The sequence below is a fragment of the Mustela lutreola genome, chromosome 3 (assembly GCF_030435805.1).
Source record: "Mustela lutreola isolate mMusLut2 chromosome 3, mMusLut2.pri, whole genome shotgun sequence".
Lineage (NCBI taxonomy): Eukaryota > Metazoa > Chordata > Mammalia > Carnivora > Mustelidae > Mustela > Mustela lutreola.
This window is the reverse complement of record NC_081292.1, coordinates 190,537,790-190,565,470: the sequence shown is the minus strand read 5'-3', so window position 1 is coordinate 190,565,470 and position 27,681 is coordinate 190,537,790. Positions and strand designations below refer to the sequence as shown.

The following is a 27,681-nucleotide window of genomic DNA, read 5'->3' as shown; positions in this document are numbered from 1 at the left end:
GTGCTGGGATAGGGCCTGAGGAATTTGGGAATAGAAAGGTACGTTGACACCAGAGTTCAGCCCTAGACAAAGTACCAAGAAGTTAGCCCTGTCGCATGGGTCTTGGGTGCAGAAGCAGAATGCGCTGAGAGGCCAGACGGAGATGGGAGGGAGGATGGGCAGACAGAGTGAGAGGACTGAGAAGAGGAGGAGGCAGGAAGCTGTGCAGATATCTGGCTTGCTTTCTCTGTTCCCATCCAAAATGAGCTAGGAGATAGTGTTCCCCAGAGCAGAGGTGGGGATGACTTCTCCCTCAGGTGGTGTCTCTACTCCTCCATCCCATTTGGCCACATCCTTTTACCCTAAATTCTGTCTCTGATTTACTCCCACCAAAAGGCACCACCGTCTCCTGCCCCATCTTGCCCTGTTAATGAGAAGTAGCTGAAATCCTTCCATCCAGGAAGGACTTCTCTAGCATGTACCAGCAAGTGAGAGAGGGAAGGAGATTATGATTCATTAAGTCAGTATATATTTAGTTTCTAATGATGGGCTATATTGCCAACCTAGGCAAGCAAGAGTGTAGCCCAAAGGCCCTTGGCAGACTACCACTGTTGAAGGGCCCATATGCACCTAGCTGAGGGGATGGGAAATAGTAGTAGAACAGGGAGCCATGGCAAATTGCCTCTTCCAATGGGACCCACTCCTAATGCTTTGATGTTGGTTTCCTGAAAGTCCTAGAAGGAAGAATATCCTAAGGAGAAATGCTACTTTTACTCTTCCTTCTGGGCCTCTCTGGTTCTATCACTAGCATCTTCATGCAGTTAGAATAGAGAAGACTAACCAAGTCTTCCCACGGGCTGCCTTTGTTATTTCTCCTCACATCATACAATCTCAGTGCTTTCCTCCTATCTGTTCTTTTTATCAGAATAGGTCAACTAACTTATCCAACATTGACTTACCCAAAATTCCACCAAGAGTGGAATGGATGGAGTACTGACATTTAAAATTCTGTGACTCTAAATATTCCAGTGTATTTAACATTCTCTTGACAGAAGGGAGAACTAACCTCATTGGTCAGCCAAGAATAAGGTTGGCTTTGCCATTTTTACAAGTAAGAAGAGCCCCATTTCACTTCTGTTCTCCTAATTCCTTTACTCATGAACAAACATTGATTGTTACACACAAAGAAGCATATTACTACTGTGTTAATGTTAGTTTTCTGTTGTTATGTAATGCATTAGCACAAATTCAGAGGCATAAAACCAAACATTATCTTGTATTTCATAGGCCAGAACTGGGCAAGCTCAGCTGGTTTCTCTGCTCAGAGTCTCATGAGGCTGAAATTAAGATGGCGGTCAAGCTGGGCTCTTATCTGAAGGCCCTGGGGAAAACAATCCACTTCCAACCCCATTTAGGTTTTTGGTGAACCCAGCATTATGCAGCTTTAGGTCTGAGTTTCCACCTCCTTCCTGTCAGCCACAGCCACTCTCTACTTTAGAGGGTACCAGCCTTTCTTCCCACATGGCCCCTTCTGTCTTCCAGCCAACAATGGCGCCCTGAGTCCTTCTCATGCTTCAAATCTCTTTGTTCCTAGCAAGAGAAAACTGCTTTTTTTAAGGCCTGATGCAGTAGGATTAGACCTACCCAGATAATTTCCCTTCGGCAGTGTAAAAGTTCATAATCACAGGGGTGATACCAGGGGAGTGTAGGGGCCCGGGGCCATCTTTAAGTTCTTCCACAACAATGGCACAGAAGGAGAAGGTCTAGTGTGATTATTAAAAGCTTACTTTCCAGCCACACCCAGCATACAGAAAATGAGCATCATAAAAGCAAGCCTGAAAGAGTTCATACAAGACTTGCTTTGGAAAGCTGCGTCCCTTCCATTGCTCTCAGAGGTCAACAGAGAGACAAAGATTACCTAGGATTTAAAGTAAACCCTACAAATATAAAAGCTGTGAGATGATTCAGATCTATTTCTGAGCATCTAAATTACTGACTTATAGATACGAATTTACTCATTTTTCTGGGTAGTCTTAAGTATAATTTTGCCTAGAAGGGTTCTTTCATTCTTTGATAGTTTTTTCAGAAAAATAAGGTGGCTGATTACAATGTAAGTGGCCAAAATGTTATGTACATCGTTACCTTTCACTTACAGTCCAGAACAGTTAACTTCCTAGTAATCTATCAAGTTGAAAAAGGAGCTCTTGACTCTCACTGAATCATAAAGACTTAGAAGCCTGAGTTCATAAATGTCTGGTTTGAAGTGTCATAGTTTATACCTCAGAACTAAGAAGCAGAAGAACTTAAATCATGGTATGCTAACAGACCCCTGGGAATCCATGATCCCTTTAAAGTACCTCTCAGAACAGAAACAGCAAGAGTGTGACAGAAAAGCCCAACACAACAGTCTCTCTCTCTCTCTCTTTTTCTTACAATAGTCTCTTTTTAAGACTCTGTGAGTAATTTAAAATTTATGTGAGCTTCTGTCACTTGAGGACTTTGTAAATGTCTCCACTTCAATTTTTCTTTTGTTGTGGTGGTTCCTGTCCCTATCACAGGCCCATGACAGCCCCACAGATGAGCAGGTGTGACCAAGGTCATAAGGGAACCACCACAGCCAATCACACCATGTCGTCTGGGGTGAACACTAGGTAAGTCACTGGCCTTATTCTCCTGTGGTCTCTCTATGTCATACAACCCGAATCTCAGCCATTGGGAATGCAAGGAATCCTGAAATAGTCAATATTGAGTGCGAAATCCTCCAAGGAAAAGAAAGGAAGGCGAGAGTTTAAAGTTACAAGGCTTCTTTTAACACCGTCAGAGAGAAATCCAAGCCACCTTTGTAAATCGGCACAGTGTCGGTTTGTTTGCATGGACACGCAAGATGTTTTCTGCTGCCTGGGTGGTCTTTGATCTATTCCAGTGTTGTTTCATTTGCCTCCAAGAAAAAGGCAATGAAGCAATAATAATCAGGGGGTGGTTTCTCATTCCCATGGCAGTTATACGGGGTCAACTTTCTTTCATCTGGGCAGATTTTCCACAGGCATTTCATCCGAATTTTAACTTGGGTCCTCAAATGATGCTCTCGTGGTCCTTGACTTAATCACCCCCCCTCCCCCACACCACCCCCTGTTTTGCTATAACTCAGACTACTGGCTATACTAGTAATACTTACACAGCTTCATCCTGTCCGTGTTAACCACCAAATACCCTAACACACACACACACACACACACACACACACACACAAATATTTAATTAACTTCTTCCTCCAAGGAAGGCTTAAGAGAGGGCAAACCCCAAATCAGGTAGAGAAAAAGTTCTTTTTTCCCAGGATGGAATTATTAGTTAGTAGGGAAATCTTAAGGAGAAACTTTGCAATTTTCCATTCTCTCTGAAGCACAGTTTTAAGAATGTATCATCCTTTATGTAAAGTTAATTCCCTACTCATCATTTATATTACAAATAAAGCAAATATCAGACCCAACTGTAAGTTAGCTGATGTGATGGTTAGCTCATGCCTCAATTTCTCAGATATCAAGAAAAAACAAAAACATTGTAAGTGATATTCAGGGGCTAGATTCAAGTATCCGATAAAAGGTACACAGGAAAAGAGAGTTTCTAAAGTCCTGTTATTAATCCGTCCTCAAGCGGTAAGTTTCCAGAACTGAAAGGAAGTCTGCCATATTTCTTCCTCTGATCCCCAGAAACAGAGCACATGGTATTAAAACTGTAACTTGGATTCATGCTGCTTTCAAAGCTTTTCAAAAGTCCCCTCATTTGGCTGCATTCCATGACTTTGTATGTGTTTTTATAATGTATTTCTATGCATGCTCTACCAGTGGGACGGTATAGCAGCAGCTATATTGGCAGCATGTGTGGTGGCCAAATGAAAGACGAAGATTTTATATTTTAGGATTAGTCCATGTGCGTTGGTGAGCTTAGCAGTATGTGTAGCTTCAAGGGCTTCTCACAAGAAACAGTCCCCAGGAAGCCCCACCACAGGGCCCCTGTGCTTGCCTCATCGTTATGCAGACTGTTCTTCTGATTCCCAGGTACCAGGAACAAGGCGCCAAACTGCACTTTATCAGGTACAGAGAGACAAGCTCTGATTTCGTACGCATTCTGACGTCTTGTAATGATTGTCTTTTGAGCTGGGTTATGGTTCCATAAGATTTCATTTCATTAATGCATGTCATATTGTTTCTGGGTAAATCCTCAGGAAGCAGCTTGCGTAAAGCCATTGCCATTTGGGATGGCAGTCTCTTCTAGGGTGGCACATTTTCTTTACCCTGTAGACAAGGTTCTCCTCATGAATGCACATGATACGTAATATAAGGAATCGTACCTTTTCCGTCAGTGTGAGGTTCTCCTCCCACAGTGACCACACACGCACTTTTTCAGACCCCCGGTTAAATTTTTGTAATCCCCCAGGGAAAATCTTCACTTACTGGAGGAAGGGCAAGGCCTTCCCAGAGAGGAACTTGATGAACGCATTGCTCGGGAGGAGTTCCGAAGGCCTCGGGAGTCCCTGCTGAATATCTGTACCGAATTTTACAAGCACTGCGGGCCCAGGCTGAAGATCTTGCAAAATCTGGCTGGGGAGCCACGGGTTACGGCCCTGGAGTTGCTGGATGTGAAGTCACACATGAGGTATTGTCCCTGCTTTTCCTGCTTCCGAATGTGGACAGTGTTGGGATATACGTTTTGGGGTGTGGGTGTCAGGGGGAGAGAGGTCTCTCAGGATAAGAACTTGGGTATTCAGAGTGATTTTTGTGTGTGGGGGGGTGGGCTTGGATGCATATCATATAGGGCCATCCAGGAAAATGTATATTAAGTTTGTCAAAAAGGATCTCAGGATAGACAGGGGGAGAGTCCTCTCAAAGACAGAAAAGCATAGTTCATGTATTTACCTCAATAAAAGAGAGTAAAAGGGAAATTTTGTCACCTAAATTCTTAGAAAAGTAGCCTTCATCCGAGTCCTATTTACTGCCCAGATTCTGAATTTTCACAAGAACTGTGTTTCCTCTCTGTCAGCTTACAAGAAAAAAAATTCACTACTGTTTTCTGCCCAAAGGCTTGTTCTGTTCCTGTACTACCTGGGGACTCAGTAATGAGCCCTGTAGGGAAGGGAGCTAGTTTTAACTCTGAGCCACACTTTTCTCTGATCCCTTTTACACACGTTGTTCGTAATAACCTTCCAGTGTTTCAAACAAAAAATGTCCTGCTGGAAATCTGGACGAGGCCAGTCATTGTTTAAAAAGTTTTACTGTGGGTGTACCAGGGAGAGGCTCTAGACTTGCTAGTCTGTGCACTCGTATTTCCTTCTTCCTATTGTGTTGTCTTATCTCACTTGTTGTGATAAATCATGAAGTCTGTGTGTATATTCTCAGATTCTTAAAAGAAACATTCTAGATGTTCTATGCAAATTTGTAACAATTTGTAAAAGGTCATAGAAACTCCTTGAAAGGAAAGTTCTGTAGGTAGCAAAATATTCACTCAAAAAGTTTAGTAAACTTATAAAGCTGAAGGGAGAGTGAGGTTCTAGCCATTCAGGATTAACACTGCTATTTGGCAAAAGGTGATGATTCCCTGATTGCCACCAACTTTTTTCTTAAAATTATCCCTTGAAAATTTTAGAAAGTACTAAGTAAGCGAAAATGAGAGTCCATAAATGTAGAGAGTAGATGGACTCTTTTTCTTCCCAGCTAATTTCACATTCTGAATTGTTGGCACACACCCAGGACTCCAGAGCTTCGTGTGTGTTCGTGTTCCCAACACACAGAAATGGGAAAGAGCTTATTTCACATGGAGAATTTCAGCACCTACACTGGCAAAGGGTAGGAAGGTTTGGAGTAGGACGAGGCTATTGCCATAGCAACCTAGTGTTCCTTCCAGTCAGTCTATCTCTCCTCCTTTCCCACTGATGACGGCTAGGGGAACCAAATAATCCTGTGAACACAGCAACATCACTTTCCTATGATCAGAGGGTGAGAACTGCCCATTGCCATTTTGAGGGAGTGAAGGGACAAGATTCCTAAAAAATGAATGAGAATAAGAGGCATAATTCTTAATAAAAAATTGAATTAAGGGAAGAAAAAAAAATAAAAAAAATAAAAAATAAATAAGAGGAGATCAGGATCCTGGGTTAGAAACTGCCCTATAATTTGACCATTTGTAACTATACTTCTTAAGGCATTGGAGGAAGGGGAGTGTGTTCGTTAGAGAGGTCTGGAGCGCCCTCTAGAGGCCAGACCTTGTTAAAGGTTAAATGAGCTATAGTTCAAATGACTGACCTCCGTGCCCTGGCACTGAGTTAATAGAGTTCAACAGATACTAAGGCTAATGAATATGGCCCAAATTCTATGCTAGACACTGGGAATGTAAAATAAAGTCCTGGGTCTCCCCATGACCACAGTCTAGCACAAGCAGCACACATAAGAAAGTAACTACAATACATTGTTGCAAGTACTCTAGATCACGTGTATATATCTATGTATTTATCATTTTATAAAACAGTTGAGGCAACTTTGAAAATTAAACAAAGGGATAGAATATACAAGTTAGAGAGTCAGAATAAAGTGGAAAATTAGCAAGGAAATAATTATGTTTATGATGATATTAACACAGGAAATCTATATGATTTGATCAGATTAGATGCCATTCATGAACTTAAATTTGATTTTGAGCTTCCAAGTTTTCAAAGCAATGAGGAGGAAATGACCTATTACAAAATCAGTGTCGATAAGATAAAAAACACCTAGCTGTTCAATAAAAAATTACTTTTCTAAAATACAAAGATAAGAAATGTCTCCTGGTTGGTGTTTGTTAAAAGGAAAGAGTGGTGGAATGAACAACACCCTGGTGGAGATAAAGTGTTAGTTTCGCATGGTTGGAAGCCTGTCAGTACTGAAGGTTGGCATAACATCACAATGCAATTAATCAAGACCAACCTATCTGAAGCCAAGATATTATCTTTCAAAAGCACAATTTTTTCATTGCCTATTGAAGGAGAGGCAGAACTTTTATTTCCAGGAAACAGACTAACTGACCTCTATTAATGCTGCTTCTCACAACAAGACTATGATTAAAAAAAAAAAAAAAAAAAAAAAGGAACTGCCATGATCTCTGGCCATACAGAGATATTCTATGTTGCTAAGTAGGGATACACCCATATACTTTGACCTTGCACCAACCAAAAGGCATTATATAGATTTTTTTTTCCTATAAATTAAATATACATTTGGATATATGTAAAAGTCAGAACCATGGGCACATAGGTCCTGTTTAAAGTTGTAAGAATGGATAGTATCACTCAAGGAAAGAAGATTGATAAAAACAGGAATGGCATAATGGAAGAGATAGAGGAGATGTTTACATGAAGTCTCTGATTCAAGCCAGAGAACCAAGAGGCAGTGCAAGAGGCAATCTGTACTCCTGCATTAGCAAAATATATGGCTGACTTCAGGGATCTCTGATAAGATAGAGTCTCTGTGCTAAGGGAATTTAATGCTTCATTTGCCCAAACCAGAGCTGTGTGTGTGTGTGTGTGTGTGTGTGTGTGTGTACATATATATGTCAGGATAATGAGATCTCTAAGTCCAGCTCGCTCTCTCGCTCTCTCTCTCTCTTCTCCCTCCCACTCTCCCTTTGTTTCTCTCTCTCCATCCCTCCCTGTCTCTCCCCTTCCCACCTTCCCTCACCTCCCTGCCTCCTTCTCTTCAACTCTCCCTCTCAATGGGAAAATCTCTTGTGTTCTCACTGGGAAATGACCATAGGAATATTTTTTTACCAAGGGATTATCCATGTGCTGGTATAGCAAAGACTATATTAAAGGAAATGTCTGTGTTATGCTCAATGCAAATTCATTTTTACCACCAGAGGGATTAGAGAAATTCAGGTAGTAATGCATAAAATGACTCAAATTCAGTTCTAAATACTGTTTTTCATGCTTAAAATAGACAGATTGATCCTTTCTCAGGCATTTCTCAATGTTATCTGTAAAATAATAAGGGAAAAAGAAATGTGTGCATGGAGATATGCTCTTATCTGTCATTCAAACAACCGAAAAATTAAAGAATTTTCTGCATGACACATTTGTGAGGAAGAGATAAACAGAAGAACACACAGGCTTTTAAAATGATTTAAGACATGCGCATTCACACAGTTTCCAGGAGACAATGTGAATGTTCAGTCTGGAGACAAGACAATAACTAGTTCCTGATAATGAAGGGTTGCCATGGAGAAGATGGGTTGAATTCATGCTTCCAGATTAAGCTTGGGTGGAAGAAACTGAGGAAATTGGCAATCTAATATGAGAAGAGCTTCTTGGAGTGTAGACCTCTATGGATGGTGAGAACAGCCTTACGCAGTGGTGAATTCTCCATCCATGGCACTAGTCAGATGAAGTTATGGTAGAGTAGTCCATGTGTTCGAGAGACAGTGGTTTGACTGTGATTCCTAAACCAGAGCGCCTGTCGGAATGGCCTAGGGCTCTTAAACCTGAAGTCCTTTAAAGCATTTGTCCTATCTCTTTTGAAGTAATCAAAGAGAAATTTCACCTTACAAAAACGCTGTAGATAATACGTGAGAAAAGGAATGACACAATATTGCTGGTGTGCTACTTCTGATGAATTAATGGATGTGTGCCATGGTCACTTGTGGCAACTAACACCATGAAGAGTGACAAGTAGGAATCATGTGCCTCCTGGTGAAAGGACACATCACCTATGAAATACACTTGCTAGGAAATCCAAACCTAATCTAATCTCACCCCTAGTGTAACTACCAATTGGATTAAACCCGGAAGCAATAGGATAGATTAAATGATAACAAGGAGATTCAATCAGCAAAATCTGGAGTGTGGAAAATGTTACTTAACAAACAGCCCATTTCCTCAAGAAATAAATTATAAAAACATGGGGGGGAGAAAAAACAGAAGAAGGGAACCTACATAGTCGAAGAGACTTAAGAGAAATATCAATCAATTGAAATGTTATGGGGCTTATTTTATTGTGATCTGTTTAAAGAAAAGTGTACTTAAGAATTATGAAATAAGGCGGGAATTTTGAAAACTGACTGGATATCTTTCTTTTTATAGAAATTATTTTTAACTTGTTAGCTGTCATAATTGCATTATGGATAATTTTTTTAAGTTCTTAACCTTAGAGACACATACTGAAGTATATGTACTGATAAAACGATGTGATGCTTGGGATTTACTTCAGAGGAGTTCAGGGTAATGGGGAGGGGGAGATTGTGGGTATAAATGAAACTGGAGGGGCTATGAGCTGAACATTGTTAAATCTGGGTGATGGGTACATGAGGGGTGCATTATATACTTGCCTCTCTACCTTTGTATATACATGTTCAAGTTTTTCAAAATTAAGGTAAAAAATATGCAGATTTCTGGACCCAATCCTTGGGCCATATTTATTAAATCTTGGGTGAGGCCTGAGAAATGATACTCTTTATTTCTACTTTAAGCTGAATTTTTTAAAGTAAGAAGATCCAGTCAGGGTTTCCATATATGGAACCCCACTGCCTCAGGACTATTAAGAGCTCTTTCAACTTTAAGATTGAGGATTATACCTTCTGGGCATTTCCAAGCAAATTTGCTTTAAAAAACAAAACAAAACAAACAAACAAAAAACTGAAAATCTTGGGGCACCTGGCTGGCTGGTCAGTGGAGCATGTAACTCTTGATCTCAGGGTTGTGAGTTCGAGCCTCATGTTGGGTATAGAGATTACTGAAAAATAGTCTTAAAAAAAAAGGTAAGAAAAAATAGAAAAGCTGATTTCTGATGTCCTGTTATCTGGAATATCCTCTTTTAGTAACAGTTCTGAAAACCGTCAACATATGGATGCCTCCTGATGGCACCACATACAAGTGCTCTTCTAGGCAACATTAGGCCTCTCTATTCCCTTTTCCCATCAGAATCTCCCTCCACTTCAAAGGATACTTTGAATGCCTGGCTAGGCATATCCTGATTTGAGCCAAAGATTCAGATAATTGGTAAGAGTGGCTTACTTACCCTTCTTAATTTGTTTTCAAAGGAATTTCCAGTACCTTAAAGAATATCGACATTTCAGCCACTGTGATAAGAGTCTTGGGTATATTTTTTTAGGATATGAGTTTTTTTTTTAAAGAAGATTAAGCTCAAATCATACAGCATACAAATCATACGGCAAGATATTACCATGAATGGGTATACATTGCCTCTTAATATCATCTTCTATACATTCTGCAACAACTCAATGTATTTGGTAGGGAAGAATCATAAAATTTTTAAATGCGTTTGTTTAAGATTTTAAATACTCTCTACACCAACCTTGGGGCTCAAACCCCCAATTCTGAGATCAAGAGTCACATGCTCCTTTGACCAAGCCAGGCATGCACCCCTAAAATGCTTTTTTCTTAAAGGAACCCCCACCACTTTTTGTGGGAACACAAAATAGTGCAGCCATTGTAGAAAACAGTGTGAAGTTTCCTCAATTACCGGGAGCCAGTAATTCCACACTGGGTATTTACCCAAAGAAAATGATAACACTAATTTGAAAAGATAAATGCATGCCTCTTTTTATTGCAGCATTATTTACAATAGCCAAGATATGGAAGAAACCCAAGTATCCATCCATTGATGAATGGATAAAGATGATGTGGTATATATAATGGAATATTACTCAGCCATAAAAAAGAATGAAATCTTGCCATTTGCCACAACATGGATGGATCTAAAGGGTATAATGCTGAGCCAAATAAGTCAGAGAAAGAAAAATTCCATAAGCTTTCACTCATATGTATAATGTAAGAAACAAAGTGGGCACTTTGGAGGGTATGTGTTATGGTGAGAATTGAAAAAAAAAAAAAGAAAGAAAGAAAGAAAGAAAGTGCCTGGATGGCTCAGTCAGTTAAGCATCCACTCTTGATTCCAGCTCAGGTCATGATCTCAGGGTTTTGAGATCAAACCCTGAGTTGGCTCAGTACTGAGCATGAAGCCTACTTAAGATTCTTTCTCTCGCTCTGCCCTTGCATCTCCCCACCCCTGCTCACTTGCTCTTTCTCTCTCTTTCTCTGTGAAAGAGAAGAAGAAGAAGAAGAAGAAAAGAAAGGAAAGGAAAAGGAACAAAGGAACAAAGAAAAAAAGAGACAAACCAAATAACAGACTCTTAGCTATAGAGAACAGATGGTTACCAGAGGGGAGGGTGGGGGATGGGTGAAATAGGTAAAGGGGACCAAGAGCACTTATCATGGTAGAATTGCCGAATCACTCTGTTGTACCCCTGAAGCTAGCGTAACACTGTATGTGCACTCTATGGAACAAAAATTGAAGTTAAGTAAAACGAAAAATTTGGTTGAAAAATAAATAAAATGCTTTCTCCTTCACATAAAATTAAATCCAGTTGACTTTGTAAGACCATATATGCTATTATATTTGTATTATTTACAAATGTCTAGCTTTGACATTATATTTATTTACCTGGAACCAGTCCTGTTACGTCAGTTCACTCTCAGGGAGTCCTGTACTTAGGACACAGAGCGTGGACCTATGTCGGGTGACAGACCCTGGGCTACACTTGGAGGACGTGCTTTCCATTTTGCAGTCCCTTTGTGGAACTGAGTTAGAATATTTGAGAGAGGGGCACCTGAGTGGCTCAGTGGGTTAAAGCCTCTGCCTTCGGCTCAGATCATGATCTCAGGGTCCTGGGATAGAGCCCTGCATCGGGCTCTCTACTCAACAGGGAGCCTGCTTCCTCCTCTCTCTCTCTCTCTCTCTCTCTGGCTGCCTCTCTGCCTACTTGTGATCTCTGTCTGTCAAATAAATACATAAAAATCTTTTTTAAAAAAAAGAAAGAAAGAAAGAAAATTTGAGAGAGACAACCCAAACCAAAGCCATTCAGACAGTCCAATTAAGTCAATTATTTAAAAACAAACAAACAAAAACAGCAGAGTAGGATCGATGTATAAGAAAAAAAGAGAAGAGACTTCAAAGAAAAGGAAAGGAAAGGAAATGAGTTTGAAGAACTCCTTCAGCTCCAATAAAAACCAATACTATGTTTTATAAAATGCCTCTGACTGACTACGGGCAATGAGGGAGCTAGGAAGGCATGAAGCTTACGTGGACACTTGATATTAGTGATTTTGTTACACATTATAGTTTGGGTTCTCTTTAGCATACATATATGTGTATATATGTACCTTTTTTTATATTTTATTTATTTATTTGACAGACAGAGATCACAAGTAGGCAGAAAGGAAGGCAGAGAGAGAGGAGGAAGCGGGCTCCCTGCTGAGCAGAGAGCCCCATGCGGGGCTCCATCCCAGGGTCCTGGGACTATGACCTGAGCCAAAGGCAGAAACTTTAACCCACTGAGCCACCCAGGCACCCCCATATACGTACCTTTTATGTATAGTATGTGGGTATGTATTTCTGTGCATATATCCTCATATACATATGCATGTATACGTATTCTCTAGATGTATTTGACCTGGACTTAAACTCTCTGGGTTTTAAATTCTTCTTCAGATACTACTATTCACACTTCCCCTCCAGAATAGTCTGCGGTTCTCTGTTAATATGTATGTGCAGGTGTCCAGCGTATATCGGTACAAGCAGGAAGAGCTGAGGGGTAGAAGGCAGAGGGAAGAATGTCTTTAGTTCAGGGAGCTGGTGTGCTGGAAGGAAGGTGACTAGCATGCTGCTGTGTGGGAAAATTCTCATTGTGACATTCTAAGCTTATTCTTTAAACAACAACAAAAACATGTAGGTTGGCAGAAATCGCACACTCCCTTCTGAAGCTGGCGCCGTACGACACCCAGACGATGGAGAGCCGCGGGCTTCGGCGCTACATCATGGAGATGCTGCCCATTACGGACTGGACAGCCGAGGCAGTGAGGCCAGCCCTAATCCTCATTTTAAAGAGATTGGATAGAATGTTCAACAAAATTCATAAGATGCCTACTTTGAGGTAAGGAGGCCTCTCAGTCGGCTGTTACTATTACAAGCTTCAGAGTGAGGGCTTATCATCTTTTAAGATGCTGGCGCAATCTGGAGTTGAACAGATGACTTGAAAGTTTTCTGTTGGTGTATGTGCGTAGCTAACCAGGTATCTGAATGTATAAGTAGCAGGGTCTACATTCTGAAGAAATAATCTATTCTTTCGAATTATATGTTGTTCATCTTGAAAAATCTGTTCATATCTTAGCTATCATGTTCCTCATCTGACACACATAAGAAATTCAGCGAGTATCCTTCAATTTCTTTTGAAATAAGGCAGGGTGTGCCTTACAAATAAAACAACTGAGGAGAAAAGAAAAATTAATTCAGGGTTCAAAAAATACTGGCTTTAACATAGTATTTTAGGTACCAGTTTAGAGAAATGACGCATCTTAACAATAAGCAGCCACATAGCAGCTGAAAAAAAGAAAATCCCAGGATTAATAACAAAGACCTAAATTTCACCATTCCTTCTAATTCAAGATGGTACAAAATTAACGTGATTACCCTTTGATCTCTGTTCAGTAACCTGAAATATCTACTGATAGCCTCCCTGTCTATGCCAGAATGCCTTGGAATCAGACTACCTGGAGATCTAAGTCCAATCTAGAGACCCAGGAACAGACAGTTCATTTGGCTAAATGTTAATAAACCCACTAATTGAGGAATTTCAAGTTTGGGTTAATGAGAACATTTTCTGTCCCTTTAAACTTAACCCAAAACCCATGCAACTCTTGCCCAAGAATTTGTAGTGCTTAGCATTCAATTTGCTGGAACTTTTCCAGGTTTTAGCCTGTGTTCTTGTTCATTTTTGCAGCAGTCAGGAGTTGTTGGAAGCGTAAAAAAGAAATTGAAAGATTTCATTCCAGTAATTGATATTTTGTTCCTATATTCTTTTATAATGGGATGACAAATGCCTACATTGGTTATTTTTTTCAGTGGCATGGAAATGTCTGTCCTTAGAGCATGCCTACTTTTTTAAAATGGTTCCGATGGAACATTTGTGCCTATTGGCAAATAGCCAGTCTTATAATTCTTACAAGGGTGTGTCAAAATAAATTCTTTTTCTTAAATAACTAATTACATAAAGATGTCAAACATCTCTATAGGTTGAGTCACTTGTCATACATTAAGCCCAATTGTAAAGAACATCATGCTTCCTAACAGTAGAGGGGTCAGTTGTAAGTAATTTTGGGGGGGCATCCTAAGAATTTGAGGTTGCCTTCAATTTAATTTCTTCTGGTGATCTCAGTTCAACAAGGGAAATGTTGACTGAAACCTACCTTGTGGGTTACTTGATAATCAGGATACCGGTATTTCCTCATTTATGAACTTTTCTATTTTGTCATTATAGTCTGTTTTGGTAGGAAATGTGAGCTTAGAAATTGCTTCCAGGATATTAGAAACAGTGTTGTGATATCAGTAAAACCCAACCTGTTTATTTGGGCGCCATGGGGATGGCTTTTTTTGGTACTGAGACAATTACAGACTAGACTGGCTTTTATTACAGAAAATCTCATGTTCATCTCATTGGGTTTAGATTTATACCATTTATATGACCATAGAAAGTAGCCCCTCCCCCCCAATATCATTTCTTAGGAGGCCAAGAAGGAACACTTTTTAAATGAACTATTTTCTTGTAATGTCATGGTTTGGGCAGGAGTTAAACCATAGAAATCTGATCAGTTGTATACTGGTATAAAATCTGATGAGATCAATTGCAGTGCGATCAGTAGATTTCAGAAATGCAGCCTGTGGTCAGATTAGTTCTCTTGGGAGTCATGGCCCCTCAGATGGGTTTCCTAAAATTCAGTCCTCTACCCTCTCTCAAAGCTAAACCCAGGGAACCTAAAATGCAACCCATTCATCATCTCTGTTTTTTCTTCAATAGATTTTGTCTCATTAGTCGAGTGGGGCAGGAGTGCCTCTGCTACGTTTTCAGTATCTTCTCCCTTCCCAGTGTGCTCTGTGCTTTTGGAACAACATGGGTAAACTTCATCCCGTGTGAAGCACTTTGTCGTCTCAGACACCCGTCCTGTCTTAGATGGCGTCAGAATCACTGTCTCGTTCACTTGTTTCAGACTGACTCCAGAAGGGAGCCACGCCGCTAATGGCTCCTATATTGTATTCCAGGCGACAGGTTGAGTGGGAGCCTGCCAGCAATTTGATTGAAGGGGTTTGTTTGACACTTCAGAGGCAGCCAATCATATCCTTCCTGCCTCACCTTAGGTCACTGATCAATGTCTGTGTCAATCTGGTGAGTAGCCAAGTGGCAATCTTATGAAACTTTGCAAAATGTCACTCTGCTATTGATTTCTCTGACTTGAAGATTTACAGGTCAACCACTTTGTGCCCCTACCTACCCACGAAAACAGACGGCTCAGGCGACATTGAAAATAGTGAGGTACATTTCAAGGTGGTGCGTGGGGAGCTGAAGGGCCCATCCCTACACAGATGGGATTTTGGTGTGCTGCTTCCCACGCGCTACTTTGACAATTTGCCTCTTCCCGTTGCGCTGAGAGTTGAGGGCTGCCAGTTGGAGAGTGGGGTGGTGGAAACTGCACAATTGGCTAGAAGTTGAGGTAGTCTGGGGTGGGAGACTTTAAAATGCAAAGAGAACTTTTTTTTTCCTGTTTTAGTGCAAAATGACATTCTGAGTCGGCCAGTCTAGGATTTATGGGAAGAAAAAAATAATATTTATTTTAATCATTGATGTAATATCTAGAGTCTGGTCCCCACAAGGTTTTGTACGATGTAGAAGTCATATGAGAGCATTTCATTGAGTAGGATCTGCTGCTTAGCTAGTTGAGCACTAACTCGATAGCTGGAATGCCCAGTGCACATAGCGCTATGCCATCATCATTGTTGTCAGTTCTTGCTCCATTAACGAACTGTGGACTGCCTTCCTTTGAATCCACCAGTAAGTATGTCCAGTCTCCTGATTAGCATAGTTTTTGGTTCATCTCTCATTATACGCACAGTTAGCTACAAACAACATTCTACAAAACCTTGGCTGAATCCAGTGTCACGTTCGATCGGACTCCAGACATTACATGCCTTCCAAAGAAGGCGACCAGAACAGACTGAAAGTAACATGTCCAACCTTCAAATTATTATGATTATCATTATTATTTTATTATCGTCATTATGATTATTGAATGAGACTCCCTTACTACGGTCACTTGAAATGAAATTGCAGTAGTCAAGGCTGGTCATGTGCTCTGTTTGTATTTCAGGTGATGGGAGTGGTAGGACCTTCCAGTGTTGCTGACGGATTACCCCTTCTTCATCTCAGCCCTTATCTCTCACCACCTCTGCCCTTCAGCACAGCTGTTGTCCGGCTTGTAGCATTGCAGATACAGGTGTGACTGCCTTACCTGTTTGTCACGCTCGTTGAGTTGCTGGTTGAGGCACCAGATCATGGTGTTCTCTTTGCTTTTTCTGCAAAGGCTGGGCAAAATCTGTGACACGAAAGTGTAAATGGCTCCAAACTTTTACAGGTTTGGAGCTTCAGTCCTGAGCTTGGCCCTAAGTTGTGCTTCTGTAATTCTTCTCGAGATCTCAAAAATAGCAGAGTCGTGTAGTCCTGCCACTGAAGTCATTTCAGATGTGGGCAAAACCTTCGGAAAATAATGGCCCACAGATAATCAGCTCACAATGGTAATATTCAGAGTCTGGTTTTAAATGATTTGCAGAAAGAATTGCAATATGAAATTCTTTCAAATGTTACTACTAGGCTTTGAATATCTTAATTTACTTGAATGATTGTGGGCTGAATATTGTGGTTGTTGTTGTTTTTTTTCCTCATCTCCCAGCTATTCTATTTCTAAAAATGAAAACAATCGTTCCCAAGGCGAGAAGTGCGAACTGCCAATTCCCCTGCCTCTTTCTGTGTGTCACCGAACTTTAGAGAGTGGTAGATCATCAGAAAGTTCTATGACTGATGGGAAATACACAACTGGTGTAATTAACGACGCATCCATTATCTGACGACTCAGCTTGATGGCCCATCATCCAGAGGATGGGTGATGGTAGAAAAAAAATTAAGCAAGAGTTTTGGCTCCCGTGCAGAAGGGAAATGATGATCCCTAAAGTGATCCATGTTTACAACCTGTGTACAGAGCTCCTTTCTCTCTTTCTACATTACCTATTCCTTTCTGGTTTGAAAAAGGCCTTGTGCAAAGGTCAGAGGGCTTTTAAATAACTCCCAAATGGAACAGATGGCAAGTTCTCATTTTTCTTCTTTCTCTTTTACTGCTAAAATATTTTTGGTGGACACATGGACCAATGAAAGGGGATATGCGGTTGTTTTTGTACCAAGCCAAAAGTATTACGATCTTACATTTAATATTCAAGATGTTACTGTTTCTTTAGGTCTATAACTGTCAGTTATGGCAAGCACATGGTAAAGTATCAGTTTTGAGCGAATCTCATATGCTGTGCTATTGAACTCAAGAGTTTCCAGGAGCAGCCAACAGGGAGTCACCGTCTCCATCGTGCTGTGAAAAAAGCAAACATACCGAATGGGTGTGGGGGTCAATTAATCTTTTTTTTTCTATTATTGCTGCACAGGCTTTAAAAGAAGATTTTCCCTTAAGCCATGTGATCTCCCCATTCACCAATCAAGAGCGAAGGGAGGGGATGCTTTTAAATCTACTCGTCCCATTTGTGCTCACAGTAGGATCTGGAAGCAAAGGTCTGATTAATTTAACTAAAGGAAATTTATCACTGTGGTGTCTTCTTAAGTGTCAGGCTGTTGTTTCTTATTCTTTTTCCCCAAGAAGGCCGTCACTGAAGTCGATCCAAATGATTGAAACAGGGTTATCTTAGGAAAGAGAATTTTTCTTTCACTTCCATTTAGCCACCCTGGGTCAAGTGTTTCCCTGCTCCAGTTCCTAGAAGACCTGTCCTTCCGTACAGCAAAAATCGGGAGACCACTGTTTCCGTTAAGAAAATGGTATTCACTGAAATACAGTGTGGTGTGAATTGACAAGTAAATGGATTTTATCATTTCCTGCCATTCGGGTCAGTCTAAACCCTGCCACTGCTGTTACATTTCAATCTATCTTCATTACCTTTCCTTCTTGGAGGATTTTTCTTTTTAGGAAAAGCTTATCTCAAATGTAGAAACGATACGTTGTGAGTATTTGAGCAGAAAAGAGAAAGGAGATTGAAATGGTAAGCAGAGATTTGGCTAGGAATATATATGGCCTTGGCTGCTGATTATGGAGAGAACACCCAGTATCAGGAATGCGGTGTCTGTCCAGAGGAGAAGCTGTACTTGGTGGGGAAACACCCAAATTTCTAGAGTGTTCTAGTTTGGAACTGGAAAGAGAGCTAAACTTTTCTGGGTCTGATGTGCAAAGCCTAGCTCATGACTTGCTTTTCTTTCCGCTTCCGTCTTCCGAATGCTGCCCCCGTAGACAGCCCATGGCTGGAGCAGCCCGAGGTGCAGCTGCTCCTGCAGACGGTCATTAACGTGCTCCTGCCGCCACGGATCATCAGCACCTCCAGGAGCAAGAACTTCATGCTGGAGAGCTCCCCCGCCCACTGCTCCACCCCTGGGGATGCGGGCAAAGACTTGCGCAGGGAGGGGGGGCTGGCCGAGTCCACCAGCCAAGCCGCGTATTTGGGTGGGTATGCTCCCCACACTCTCCACCCACCCCCATATACGTGTGTTTGTGCATGTATGTGTATGACGTAAGGACTTCACTGAGCGTGTTACACTTCGACTCAAAACGATTTTAAAAGACTTCAATCCGGAAAGTATTTAAAGAAGCCACTTGAACAAGTAAGAAGCATCACCCTTGCAAAGGAGTCGATACAGGCATGCCAGTAAACATATGGCAAAGAACAAAGTGCTTTCCTATCTGTGGTGCCTGAATTTCTTGGTTGTGCTTCTCACAGCATCTGGGCATGTAAGGAAGGCATCTGCAGTAAGAATCCCTCCTTCCTGATTAAGTATGAGATCACTACTGAGACTGTCATTGATAGTGGTTAACAGATGTAGGCTCCACTAGTATATAGGGACATAGCGCATGGGACTCACTGGTCTGTCATGTATGTGAATGGAGCCGCTGGAGTAGGGCAGTCTACAACCTGGGCAGCAAGACACTGGTCTGTCATGTATGTGAATGGAGCCCCTAGAGTAGGGCAGTCTACAACCTGGGCAGCAAGACATGGCGGCCTTGTGCTACATCCCTTTCCTAGCTATTTTTATTCTCTTATGATAGAATCTCTAAATATCCATCCTGATTTTCACTCTGGAGAGGCCAGTCAACATGTTCTCCCCTCAGAGGTTTACCGCTTTCTTTCTTGCTTCACTCCTACATTTCCATCACCCAGTCCCTACCTTTAACTTGATCCTGACCCACGGAACACTGGAGGGCTGTTCCTTGGCCCTAATTGAACTAACACAGGGGAGAAGACTATTCCTGCCATAGCATGGAGAGTAAGGAGCCCTGGCAGTAGAAAATCTCAAAAGCATCAAGTTGAAAAGACCGTGCCCGACATTTTTCAATTTATCAAAGCAGATCTTGGTATGGGGAGTGTAAGATGATCCACACACACTCGTAAAAACAGGTCCTTGGAGTCTGGCGTGTGTGAATTGTTTGGACTGTATCATAAAGGGAAATATTTGGGACGCCTGGCTGGCTCAGTCAGTATGGCATTGATCTCAGGGTTGTGAGTTCATATTGGGCATAGAGATAACTTAAAAAAAGAAAGAAAGAAAGAAAGAAGAGTATTAGAAAATTATGTGATTGACAATGAAAATGAAAACAAGAAATAAGAAAGCACCTGACAAGTGTGGGGCTGAGTTGCCAAAGCCATGAGAATGTAAGGTTCCAATAAAATCTAGATTGTGGGACCAAGGCCTGCGTAAGGTTTGGCACTGCACGTAAGATGATGGAAACAAAAGGCTTAACACATAAGGCAAGGCTGGGAGAAAACACTTGACGAGTGATTGTTTTCAGGTCATTATACTTTCTGCCTTTTTAATGAAGGTGGATCCTTTGGTTCCTTGGCCAGGCTCCTGGACCTCTGTTTCAAGTTGACTTTTACATTTATTTTGAACACTTAACTGTGTACCAAGCAGTGTTTTCTATACTTTGAATCCTTACAACAACTCTAAGAAGTAAATGTTCTTCTACTTTTAGGACCGAAGAGGCAAAGGCCCAGAAAGTTTGAATAACCTACCTAAAATCACACAGTTAATAAACGCCAGAGCCAAATTCCAAATCCATCTGGCACCAGAGTCCCTGCTCTTGAATGCTTTGTTATCCTGCTTCTGAGTTGGGCTGATGAAGGTGAAGGTGAAAAGCAGAAAGGCAGAGACCCAAAGAGGGCTAACAGGCACCCAGCAGGAGAACTGTCCCCGGGATCAGGGTAGGAAAGAGGAGGAGGTGTTTTTTTGTTTTGTTTGTTTTCTTTTGTTTTTTTTTTTTGGGGGGGGGGTTGCTCCCCCCCCACTTTCATTTGTTTGTTTAGTCAGGGGAAAGGAACTGGGATGAACCATGGCTGTGAAAAGTGAGATTTTGAGGAGGCGGACAAGGGGAAGGGAGACTTACAACATCTCTCTGTGTGCTCTATGGCACGTTTTCCCCCCGGAAATGTCCTAAATACACCTATTTTGGTATATAAAGGTGTGTGTGACTTTGAGGGTTGTAAGGAGTTGGGTTTCTGTGTCTTCTTGCTGCTGAGATGGGTCTTAAGACAGGATGAGGAAGGCCCGGTTTCCCTTGACTGGCCCATAGCAGACATCATGTGGACAGCTGAGGGGTCAGAGGATGCTCCTGCAAGAACGTTGGACACCCTAACAATATTCTGGTTTGTCCTGACACAATGTTTGGGAATCTTCTTCGTACAAAATAAAAAAATAAATAAATGTAGATTGTGACAGGCTTCCAGACTCTGAGGAAGGAAGGGATCTTGCAAAAGAAATCCAGCAGGGTTTAGTCATCAGCGTGATGTGCAATGTGAGGGGGAAAGGAGGGAAAGAGGTTTTGTTTTTTGTTTTTAAAGATTTTATTTATTTATTTGACAGAGAGAAACCACAAGTAGGCAGAGAGGCAGGCAGAGAGAGAGAGAGGAGGAAGCAGGCTCCCCGCTGAGCAGAGAGCCCGATGCGGGGCCCGATCTCAGGACCCTGAGATCATGACCCAAGCCGAAGGCAGCGGCCCAACCCACTGAGCCACCCAGACGCCCCAAGGGAGAGAGGTTTTTTTTAATCTGGAAGGATCTACTCAAACACTTTTCCTGGTTACCTCTGGGGAGTGGTGGGGTAAGAAAGCGAGCTGGGAAGGGGAAAAACTTTTTCTATTTCTAAATGTGTGCATTTCTGCATAGTTTGATTTTACTTTAAATAGCAAGAATATATTCCCTCCATGCTTAAAAGAAAAAAAAATCATTTAAATCACCCATGTTTTAGTTTAAGATATGAGTGGTATGCTGGTATTACCATTAAGCCACTGTGACAGAACTTTCAGAAAGCAAAATATTAACCCCACATTATGTTTAGGATGCATCTCCCTTTCCATTCCGTGAACCACTTTGCTCTGTGTTTTGCAAAATAGTAGTTAAATGTACTTAAGAAAGGGAGCTATATTCTCCTGATTAGAATCCAAACAGATCAAAACATCCTGACTTTTGATGTCCGAACACTCTCTCAGGAGGGCATCGAGGTTCTTGGGAACACGGAGACGATTGAGAAATTCAGAAAATGTTCTGACGCATAAAGGGCTGTGGATGTGGGCTGGGTTCCTCGGCAGCACCAGTGTGCCGGCTTACTTTTCTCTTTTCCCGGTGTGAAGCGCTGAAGGTGATTCTCGTCTGCTTCGAGAGGCAGCTGGGAAGCCAGTGGTACTGGCTGAGCCTCCAGGTGAAGGAGATGGCTCTGCGCAAGGTGGGGGGCCTGGCCCTGTGGGACTTTCTCGACTTCATCGTGCGGACCCGAATCCCCATCTTCGTGCTCTTGCGGCCGTTCATCCAGTGCAAGGTGTGTGTGCTTCTCCAAGAGGTGCCGAGCCCCAGGGATGCGCACGGTGTTCGCAGGACGCAGGAGAGCTAGTTAGGAGGAACTTCTAATACTGCATTTGTAAGAGAACAGCTCAAAAATGGATCCCAGAGGCTCCAATGTCTACCAGTACCTTCGCACTGAGAGTGTCTTAATAGTCTGTAAACCTCTGCCGTCTCTGGACTCACCACTGCCCCCTAGGGAAAAAGAAAGGAAAAAAAAATTGGCCCAAGGGGAGTATCTGGGGGATGTCCTCCATTCTTCAGTGACATGACAGAGACCCAAATTAAATAAACCTAGAAAAGGTGGAACAGTTAAAACATACCCCCCATCCTCCCTCAGTATTCAGCTACTGTGTTATTCTTCTCATGCCCGAATTTCCTGGAGCACTGATGCAAAATGATGTATTAAGAGCTTCCTATAGAATGCACTGTCCTGAAAACTTCATTTGCATTACCTTATTTCAGCCTCACAACCAACTATGAAATAGGTACAATAAGTAGCCCATTTTACAGATGGGCAAATTGAGGACCTGAGAATCCATACCTTCCTTTCAGCTTCTGGCCCAACCAGCAGAAAATCATGAAGAGCTCTCCGCCCGGCAGCACATCGCCGACCAGCTGGAGCGACGCTTCATCCCACGCCCGCTGTGCAAGAGCTCCCTCATCGCCGAGTTCAACAGTGAACTCAAAATCCTAAAAGAGGCAGTTCATAGTGGCTCAGGTGAGTAACCGGGAGGTATCTTGCACCGGTTTGCCTCATGGAACTCGCACCTACAAAGAATGCCCATCCAGGTCACCACTCTTTCTGGAACCACAGATGAGGTAGTCATGTAAGTTCGCTGGCAGATTGGACCATGCAATCAGTGCCAACAAAGCAAGGGGTATCATGGGATTTTAATTTTGCTCTTTTCTAAACTTCTTTTTCCCAATCTTCATTTCAGTAGTGAAGTTCTTTTTTGACTATTTAACTAGAAAAAAAGAATTGAAATGCTTGCCTTCGCTTCCTATTTGGAAAGGAGAGGAATTTGCATTCTTTTAAGCTCTGTTATTTTTAGATGGTTTCATAGATGTTATTTCACTTAATCCACACAGATGCCCACAAGGTGCATAACTGAGAGTCCGCTTAAGGAGTGAGGACACTGAAACTCGGTAGAGAATAAAGTATCTGCACACGGAACTAGAATGATTGCTTACAAACCCTTGATCTTTTACAGATTGGGGGAGGAATGGTTTAATTAGAGCTGGCAGGTTAGGAGGTCCTTCCTTTACATTATTTAAAAGATTTTCTTTTGAGGGTGCATTGTTTACTTCTTAACAGTTATTAACAGGAAATTACTAGGAGGGAAAACAAATCATTATCTGCCATTAGAGGGCAGTCATTATCCATAAGTAGACTATCATCCGTGTGGCTTTTTTTTTTCTTCCTAAAATGTACTATTGCTTCTGATATATTTTGACAAGTACAATCCTAGTGAAATCTGCAGAGTGCCTTTCAAATATTCTGCTTTATAATAAAATAACGTGACACATTCAAGGGGATAATTTGTAAGTTATAATTTCCAGGAAAGGAGAATGCGAACACAGTTTTATGTATTCTGATTTTGGTTGAGAAGTTCCTATCAGACAATGCATTTATTCCTCCTACATGCTTGTGTCAGAAAGGTATATTCCTCAGTAAAATCTGCCAGGATGGAAGCTTCAATTCATGTCAAAATTATTTTGCATTCTTCTAGCCTTCACATTTCAAATTGAAAGCAATGAGAGAGGAAGCAATGTCAAAGCATTTTACATTATTATATTCCCCTAAGGAAACTGTTCAGTTATGAGTAAATCAATAGCCAATTCTTCTTTTTCTTTTTTAAATCTCACTTCCACTTGCTACTTTATCTTAAAAAGACTGCTTACCTGGGACACACTATTTAACTGGCGTTTCCTAAAAAACACAGGTATCCTTGATACTAGGGAGGAGTTTGAAGCAAGCATTTGTTTTCTTTTGAGACACTCACCATGCTTCTCCTTTGGTCTCTTCACCCCCAGCCTACCAAGGGAAGACGTCCATCAGTACTGTGGGCACATCCACCTCCGCTTACCGCCTGAGCCTGGCCACCATGTCCCGCTCCAACACGGGCACTGGCACTGTCTGGGAGCAGGACAGTGAGCCCTCCCAGCAGGCTTCGCAAGACACCCTGAGTAGGACTGATGAGGAAGATGAGGAAAGTAGGTCACTCCACAGGATGGGGTAAATGTGGGGGTGGCGTGTGGGACCCTGGTTGGCCATGCAAATGAGGTCTTGGGAAGGAGTGCTGCCATTCTGACTTTTTTTAGTACTGGTCCCTGGTCATTTTTACAAAAAGGATTTAAAGTGGAATTGTGGGGCGCCTGGATGGTGGAGTCGGTTAAGTGTCGGACTCTTGGTTTCGGCTCAGGTCATGATCTCAGAGTCATGGCATCAAGCCCCGTATTGGGCTCTGTGCTCAGTGGGGTTCCGCAAGAGAGTCTCTCTCCCTCTCACTCTGCCCTCCTCTTACTGGTGCTCTCTCACTCTCTAAAACAAATAAATCTATAAATAAAATAAAATAAAATAAAATGGAATTGTGACTGATTCCATGATTCCTACTGCCCACTCTTCTATAAATTCCTCAATTGCCTTGGTCATTTGGAAGGAATTCAGACAAAAGTAAATCTTAAGAGACCCCTACACCTGGAGCTTATAAATTCAACCTTTTCTACTACTCTCATTTAAATTGTACTTAAGGAACTAAGAGAAGTGTTTATTCCCCTTTCTCCTGGCCATTTTGCTGAGAGGATTAACTAGCACTCACATGTCCCCATCACGCAAGGAAAACTAAGCAATGCATCTACTCAGGACTCAGAAAAGACCAGTTGGCTATACTTTCTAGAACGTAAACCAATAGGCTGTCTTGAGGGACTACAACCCAAAAGGAAAATACACCCCAAATTTGAATCAAGAGTGTTCCCAATGATGGAGGTGGTCCAGGAGCTTCTAACATTTACACGTAAGATATGAAGTCCTGAAATGAGACCAGTCAAGAACATGTTTTATATGTATGCTTAATAGGAGTAGGTTTTTAAAGTGAAGAGTGAAAGTTCCAATTAAATACCACGGTCATTTAATTATTTTTATTGCCTTGATTATTTTCTAGTTGTGACTTAAAGATACTCTGAGGGGTGCCTGGGCGGCTCAGTCAGTTAAGCACCTGCCTTCGGCTCAGGGGATGATCCCAGGGTCCTGGGATAGAGCCCCACATCTGGCTCTTGCTAAGTGGGGAGACTGCTTCTCCCTTACCCTCTGCCTGCCGCTCCCCCTCCCTGTGTGCTCTCTCTCTCTCTGTCAGAAAAATAAATAAAATCTTAAAAAAAAAAAAAGACACTCTGGTATAACATTTATTTAACAAAGAGTGTTGTCAGTGCCTTAAGAATGAAGACAAAATCTGGGTCTTCACCCAGAGGCTCTCCATATCAAACAACAAAAAGCCCCATTCTAAACTAAATTAGGAAAAATGGGAGTTGAGTTTGGAATTTTAATTAACTAAAATGAATGAAAGTATTCTAATTCCCTGTTAAAGTTGGATGTGGAGGAGAGGAAAAGAAAAAAAAAATGCAGCCACATTTCCAGATTTGGTTTCAGGGTTAATCAGATAATGAAGTGAAGATCATGTTGTCCTTCACCTGACCTACAGATACACTTGTTTCTAAATTGCCCTGCTCATTGTGCAAGGAAATACCCTTAAAATTGTAATGGGAAAACTTGAAAAATCTTGACGAAGAAAACAAAATGAGAGCAATAAGGATCAGCAGTTTTTATATTCAGTAAGTCCTAGTAATAGTTCAAAACTTTAGTAATATCTATTCTTCTCTATGCTTGAAGTAATGTCTCCCAGCAGGCTTTCTTTTTCTTTCTTTTTTTTTTTTTTTAAATTATGGGAAATGATACCACCTATCTTTAGGAGAGCTGAATATCTTTTGTAGGTAACCTCCTAGCCAGAAGGAAGGAGATATGGAAGAAAGGTAGAGAGGAAATAAAAAGAGATATCTCTGATTGGGAGCCCTCACTTACACCCACTGACGAGCATGCAATTTTTGGCTATAATCTCTGCTCTTAGACATCACAACCAACCCAGTGGAAACAGAATTGCTAACAAATGTGTGGTTTTAATGTGGGTGTGTAGTAATTCATATGGGCTGGGTATAAAAGCCAAATGGCTGACTGCTTTCGATTAAACTATTTTCCCATTCTGTCATCAAACCCATATTAAGACTTAACAGGTACAAGATGAGGTATAAGGAAGTATGAGAAAAAATATGTTCTCTGAGATCTTAGATCGAGTCCTGTAGAGGAGATGACAGACATTTTCAATAAAGAACATTTAATAAAAGGGTGAATGGAAAGCAGCATGTAATTAATCATCAAACAAATATTGAGAGACTGTGAAGTGATTTATGAGTTTAAATAGGAGGAAAAATCAGTGAGATATGGGAAAGGACTTTGTAGAAATGGCTCTATTTACATTACCATGTTTTTCATGTTTTCAAGGCATCTTTGTTTATTTCCTTCTCTGTGAACACACCTAAAAAAAGAAAGCCATTCTATAACATGAATCAACTTCAAGTCAGTCATTAGTAACAAATTAAAATTTCTGGCACTTTTCATATACACCTTTTTGGTTTGAAAGAAGTTTCATTAGAAATATGACCACCCGGGGTATTTTAAATAAAAGATGTCAGATGACCTTGTATGGTAGCATAGGTTAACCACAATGCTACATTAATAAAAATATGTTTACTGTTCAGGGGTGCCTGGGTGGCTCAGTTGGTTATGCGTCTGACACTTGGTTTTGGCTCAGGTCATGATCTCAGGGTCCTGGGATCAAGGCTTGTGTCACACTTAGAATAGCCTCTGCTTGAGATTCTTTCCCTCTCCTTCTCCCTCTCCCTCTGTCCCTCCCACTGCTTGTGTGTGTGCTCTCTCTCTCTCTCTCAAGTAAATAGATCAATAAAACCTTTAAAAAATAAATAAAAATATGTTTACTGTTCAGCATCAAACAACATTAACTCACTTAAAATGAGGCCACCTTGTCACAAATACTGTGTTAAAGCTAACTTTCATATGGATTTGAAGATACTGGTTTTCACTTCATGAAGAAAATAAGACTGTCTGTGTCAAGTTTAAGACTTTAAGTGGAAATAAGCATTTGTGTTTTTTTAATTTTATAGGCTTTTAAATATTTACCCTAAAACAATCTGAAATAGTCATGCCCTCAGCAGTCTAAAAATCATTAAATGTACTGAATATAGTTTTTCAGTGTCAAAAAAATATACTTGACTCACTTAGTAACAATATTCCTTTTTGCTCTATTCTCAGAACGTTTAAAAATTTTTAGCCCAGCTTTTCTGAAATCGGATGCCTCTTGTCATTCACAAATAATTTTCTTGTAAAAATGGACAAGATGTTTACATGTATTTCATGAAGGCTGTTGGAGGGTGGGAGATATGTGGACATGAAAAGTTGTTTGTCCCTTTGTACAGATTAAAAACTCAGACCTGTGGGAGTCTTACATTATGATAACTTAGCTTTAGAGAGTACCCTAAGGTAGGCTTTTAGGCTTGGGCCAAGGATGGAACCCAAGTACAAACTCTGTTTAGGTCTTCTGATTGAGGTTGTAGTTTT

At 41.2% G+C, this 27,681-nt stretch overlaps 1 protein-coding gene across 13 annotated transcripts in view; it reads left to right on the top strand.

The window, feature by feature from the left end:
* Positions 1-27,681, top strand: part of UNC80 (unc-80 homolog, NALCN channel complex subunit) — a 225,228-nt gene that overhangs the window by 183,268 nt on the left and 14,279 nt on the right. For 12 of the 13 annotated variants that reach the window (XM_059168183.1, XM_059168182.1, XM_059168177.1 and 9 more), the window contains 11 exons: positions 2,538-2,630; positions 4,035-4,070; positions 4,414-4,632; positions 12,748-12,948; positions 15,111-15,234; positions 16,214-16,339; positions 17,550-17,673; positions 18,401-18,610; positions 21,788-21,972; positions 22,548-22,713; positions 24,030-24,209. In XM_059168183.1, the coding sequence (XP_059024166.1) occupies positions 2,538-2,630; positions 4,035-4,070; positions 4,414-4,632; positions 12,748-12,948; positions 15,111-15,234; positions 16,214-16,339; positions 17,550-17,673; positions 18,401-18,610; positions 21,788-21,972; positions 22,548-22,713; positions 24,030-24,209 (1,664 nt within the window). The remainder of the gene's footprint in view (positions 1-2,537; positions 2,631-4,034; positions 4,071-4,413; positions 4,633-12,747; positions 12,949-15,110; positions 15,235-16,213; positions 16,340-17,549; positions 17,674-18,400; positions 18,611-21,787; positions 21,973-22,547; positions 22,714-24,029; positions 24,210-27,681) is intronic. The other variant, XM_059168180.1, reaches the window with a different exon arrangement.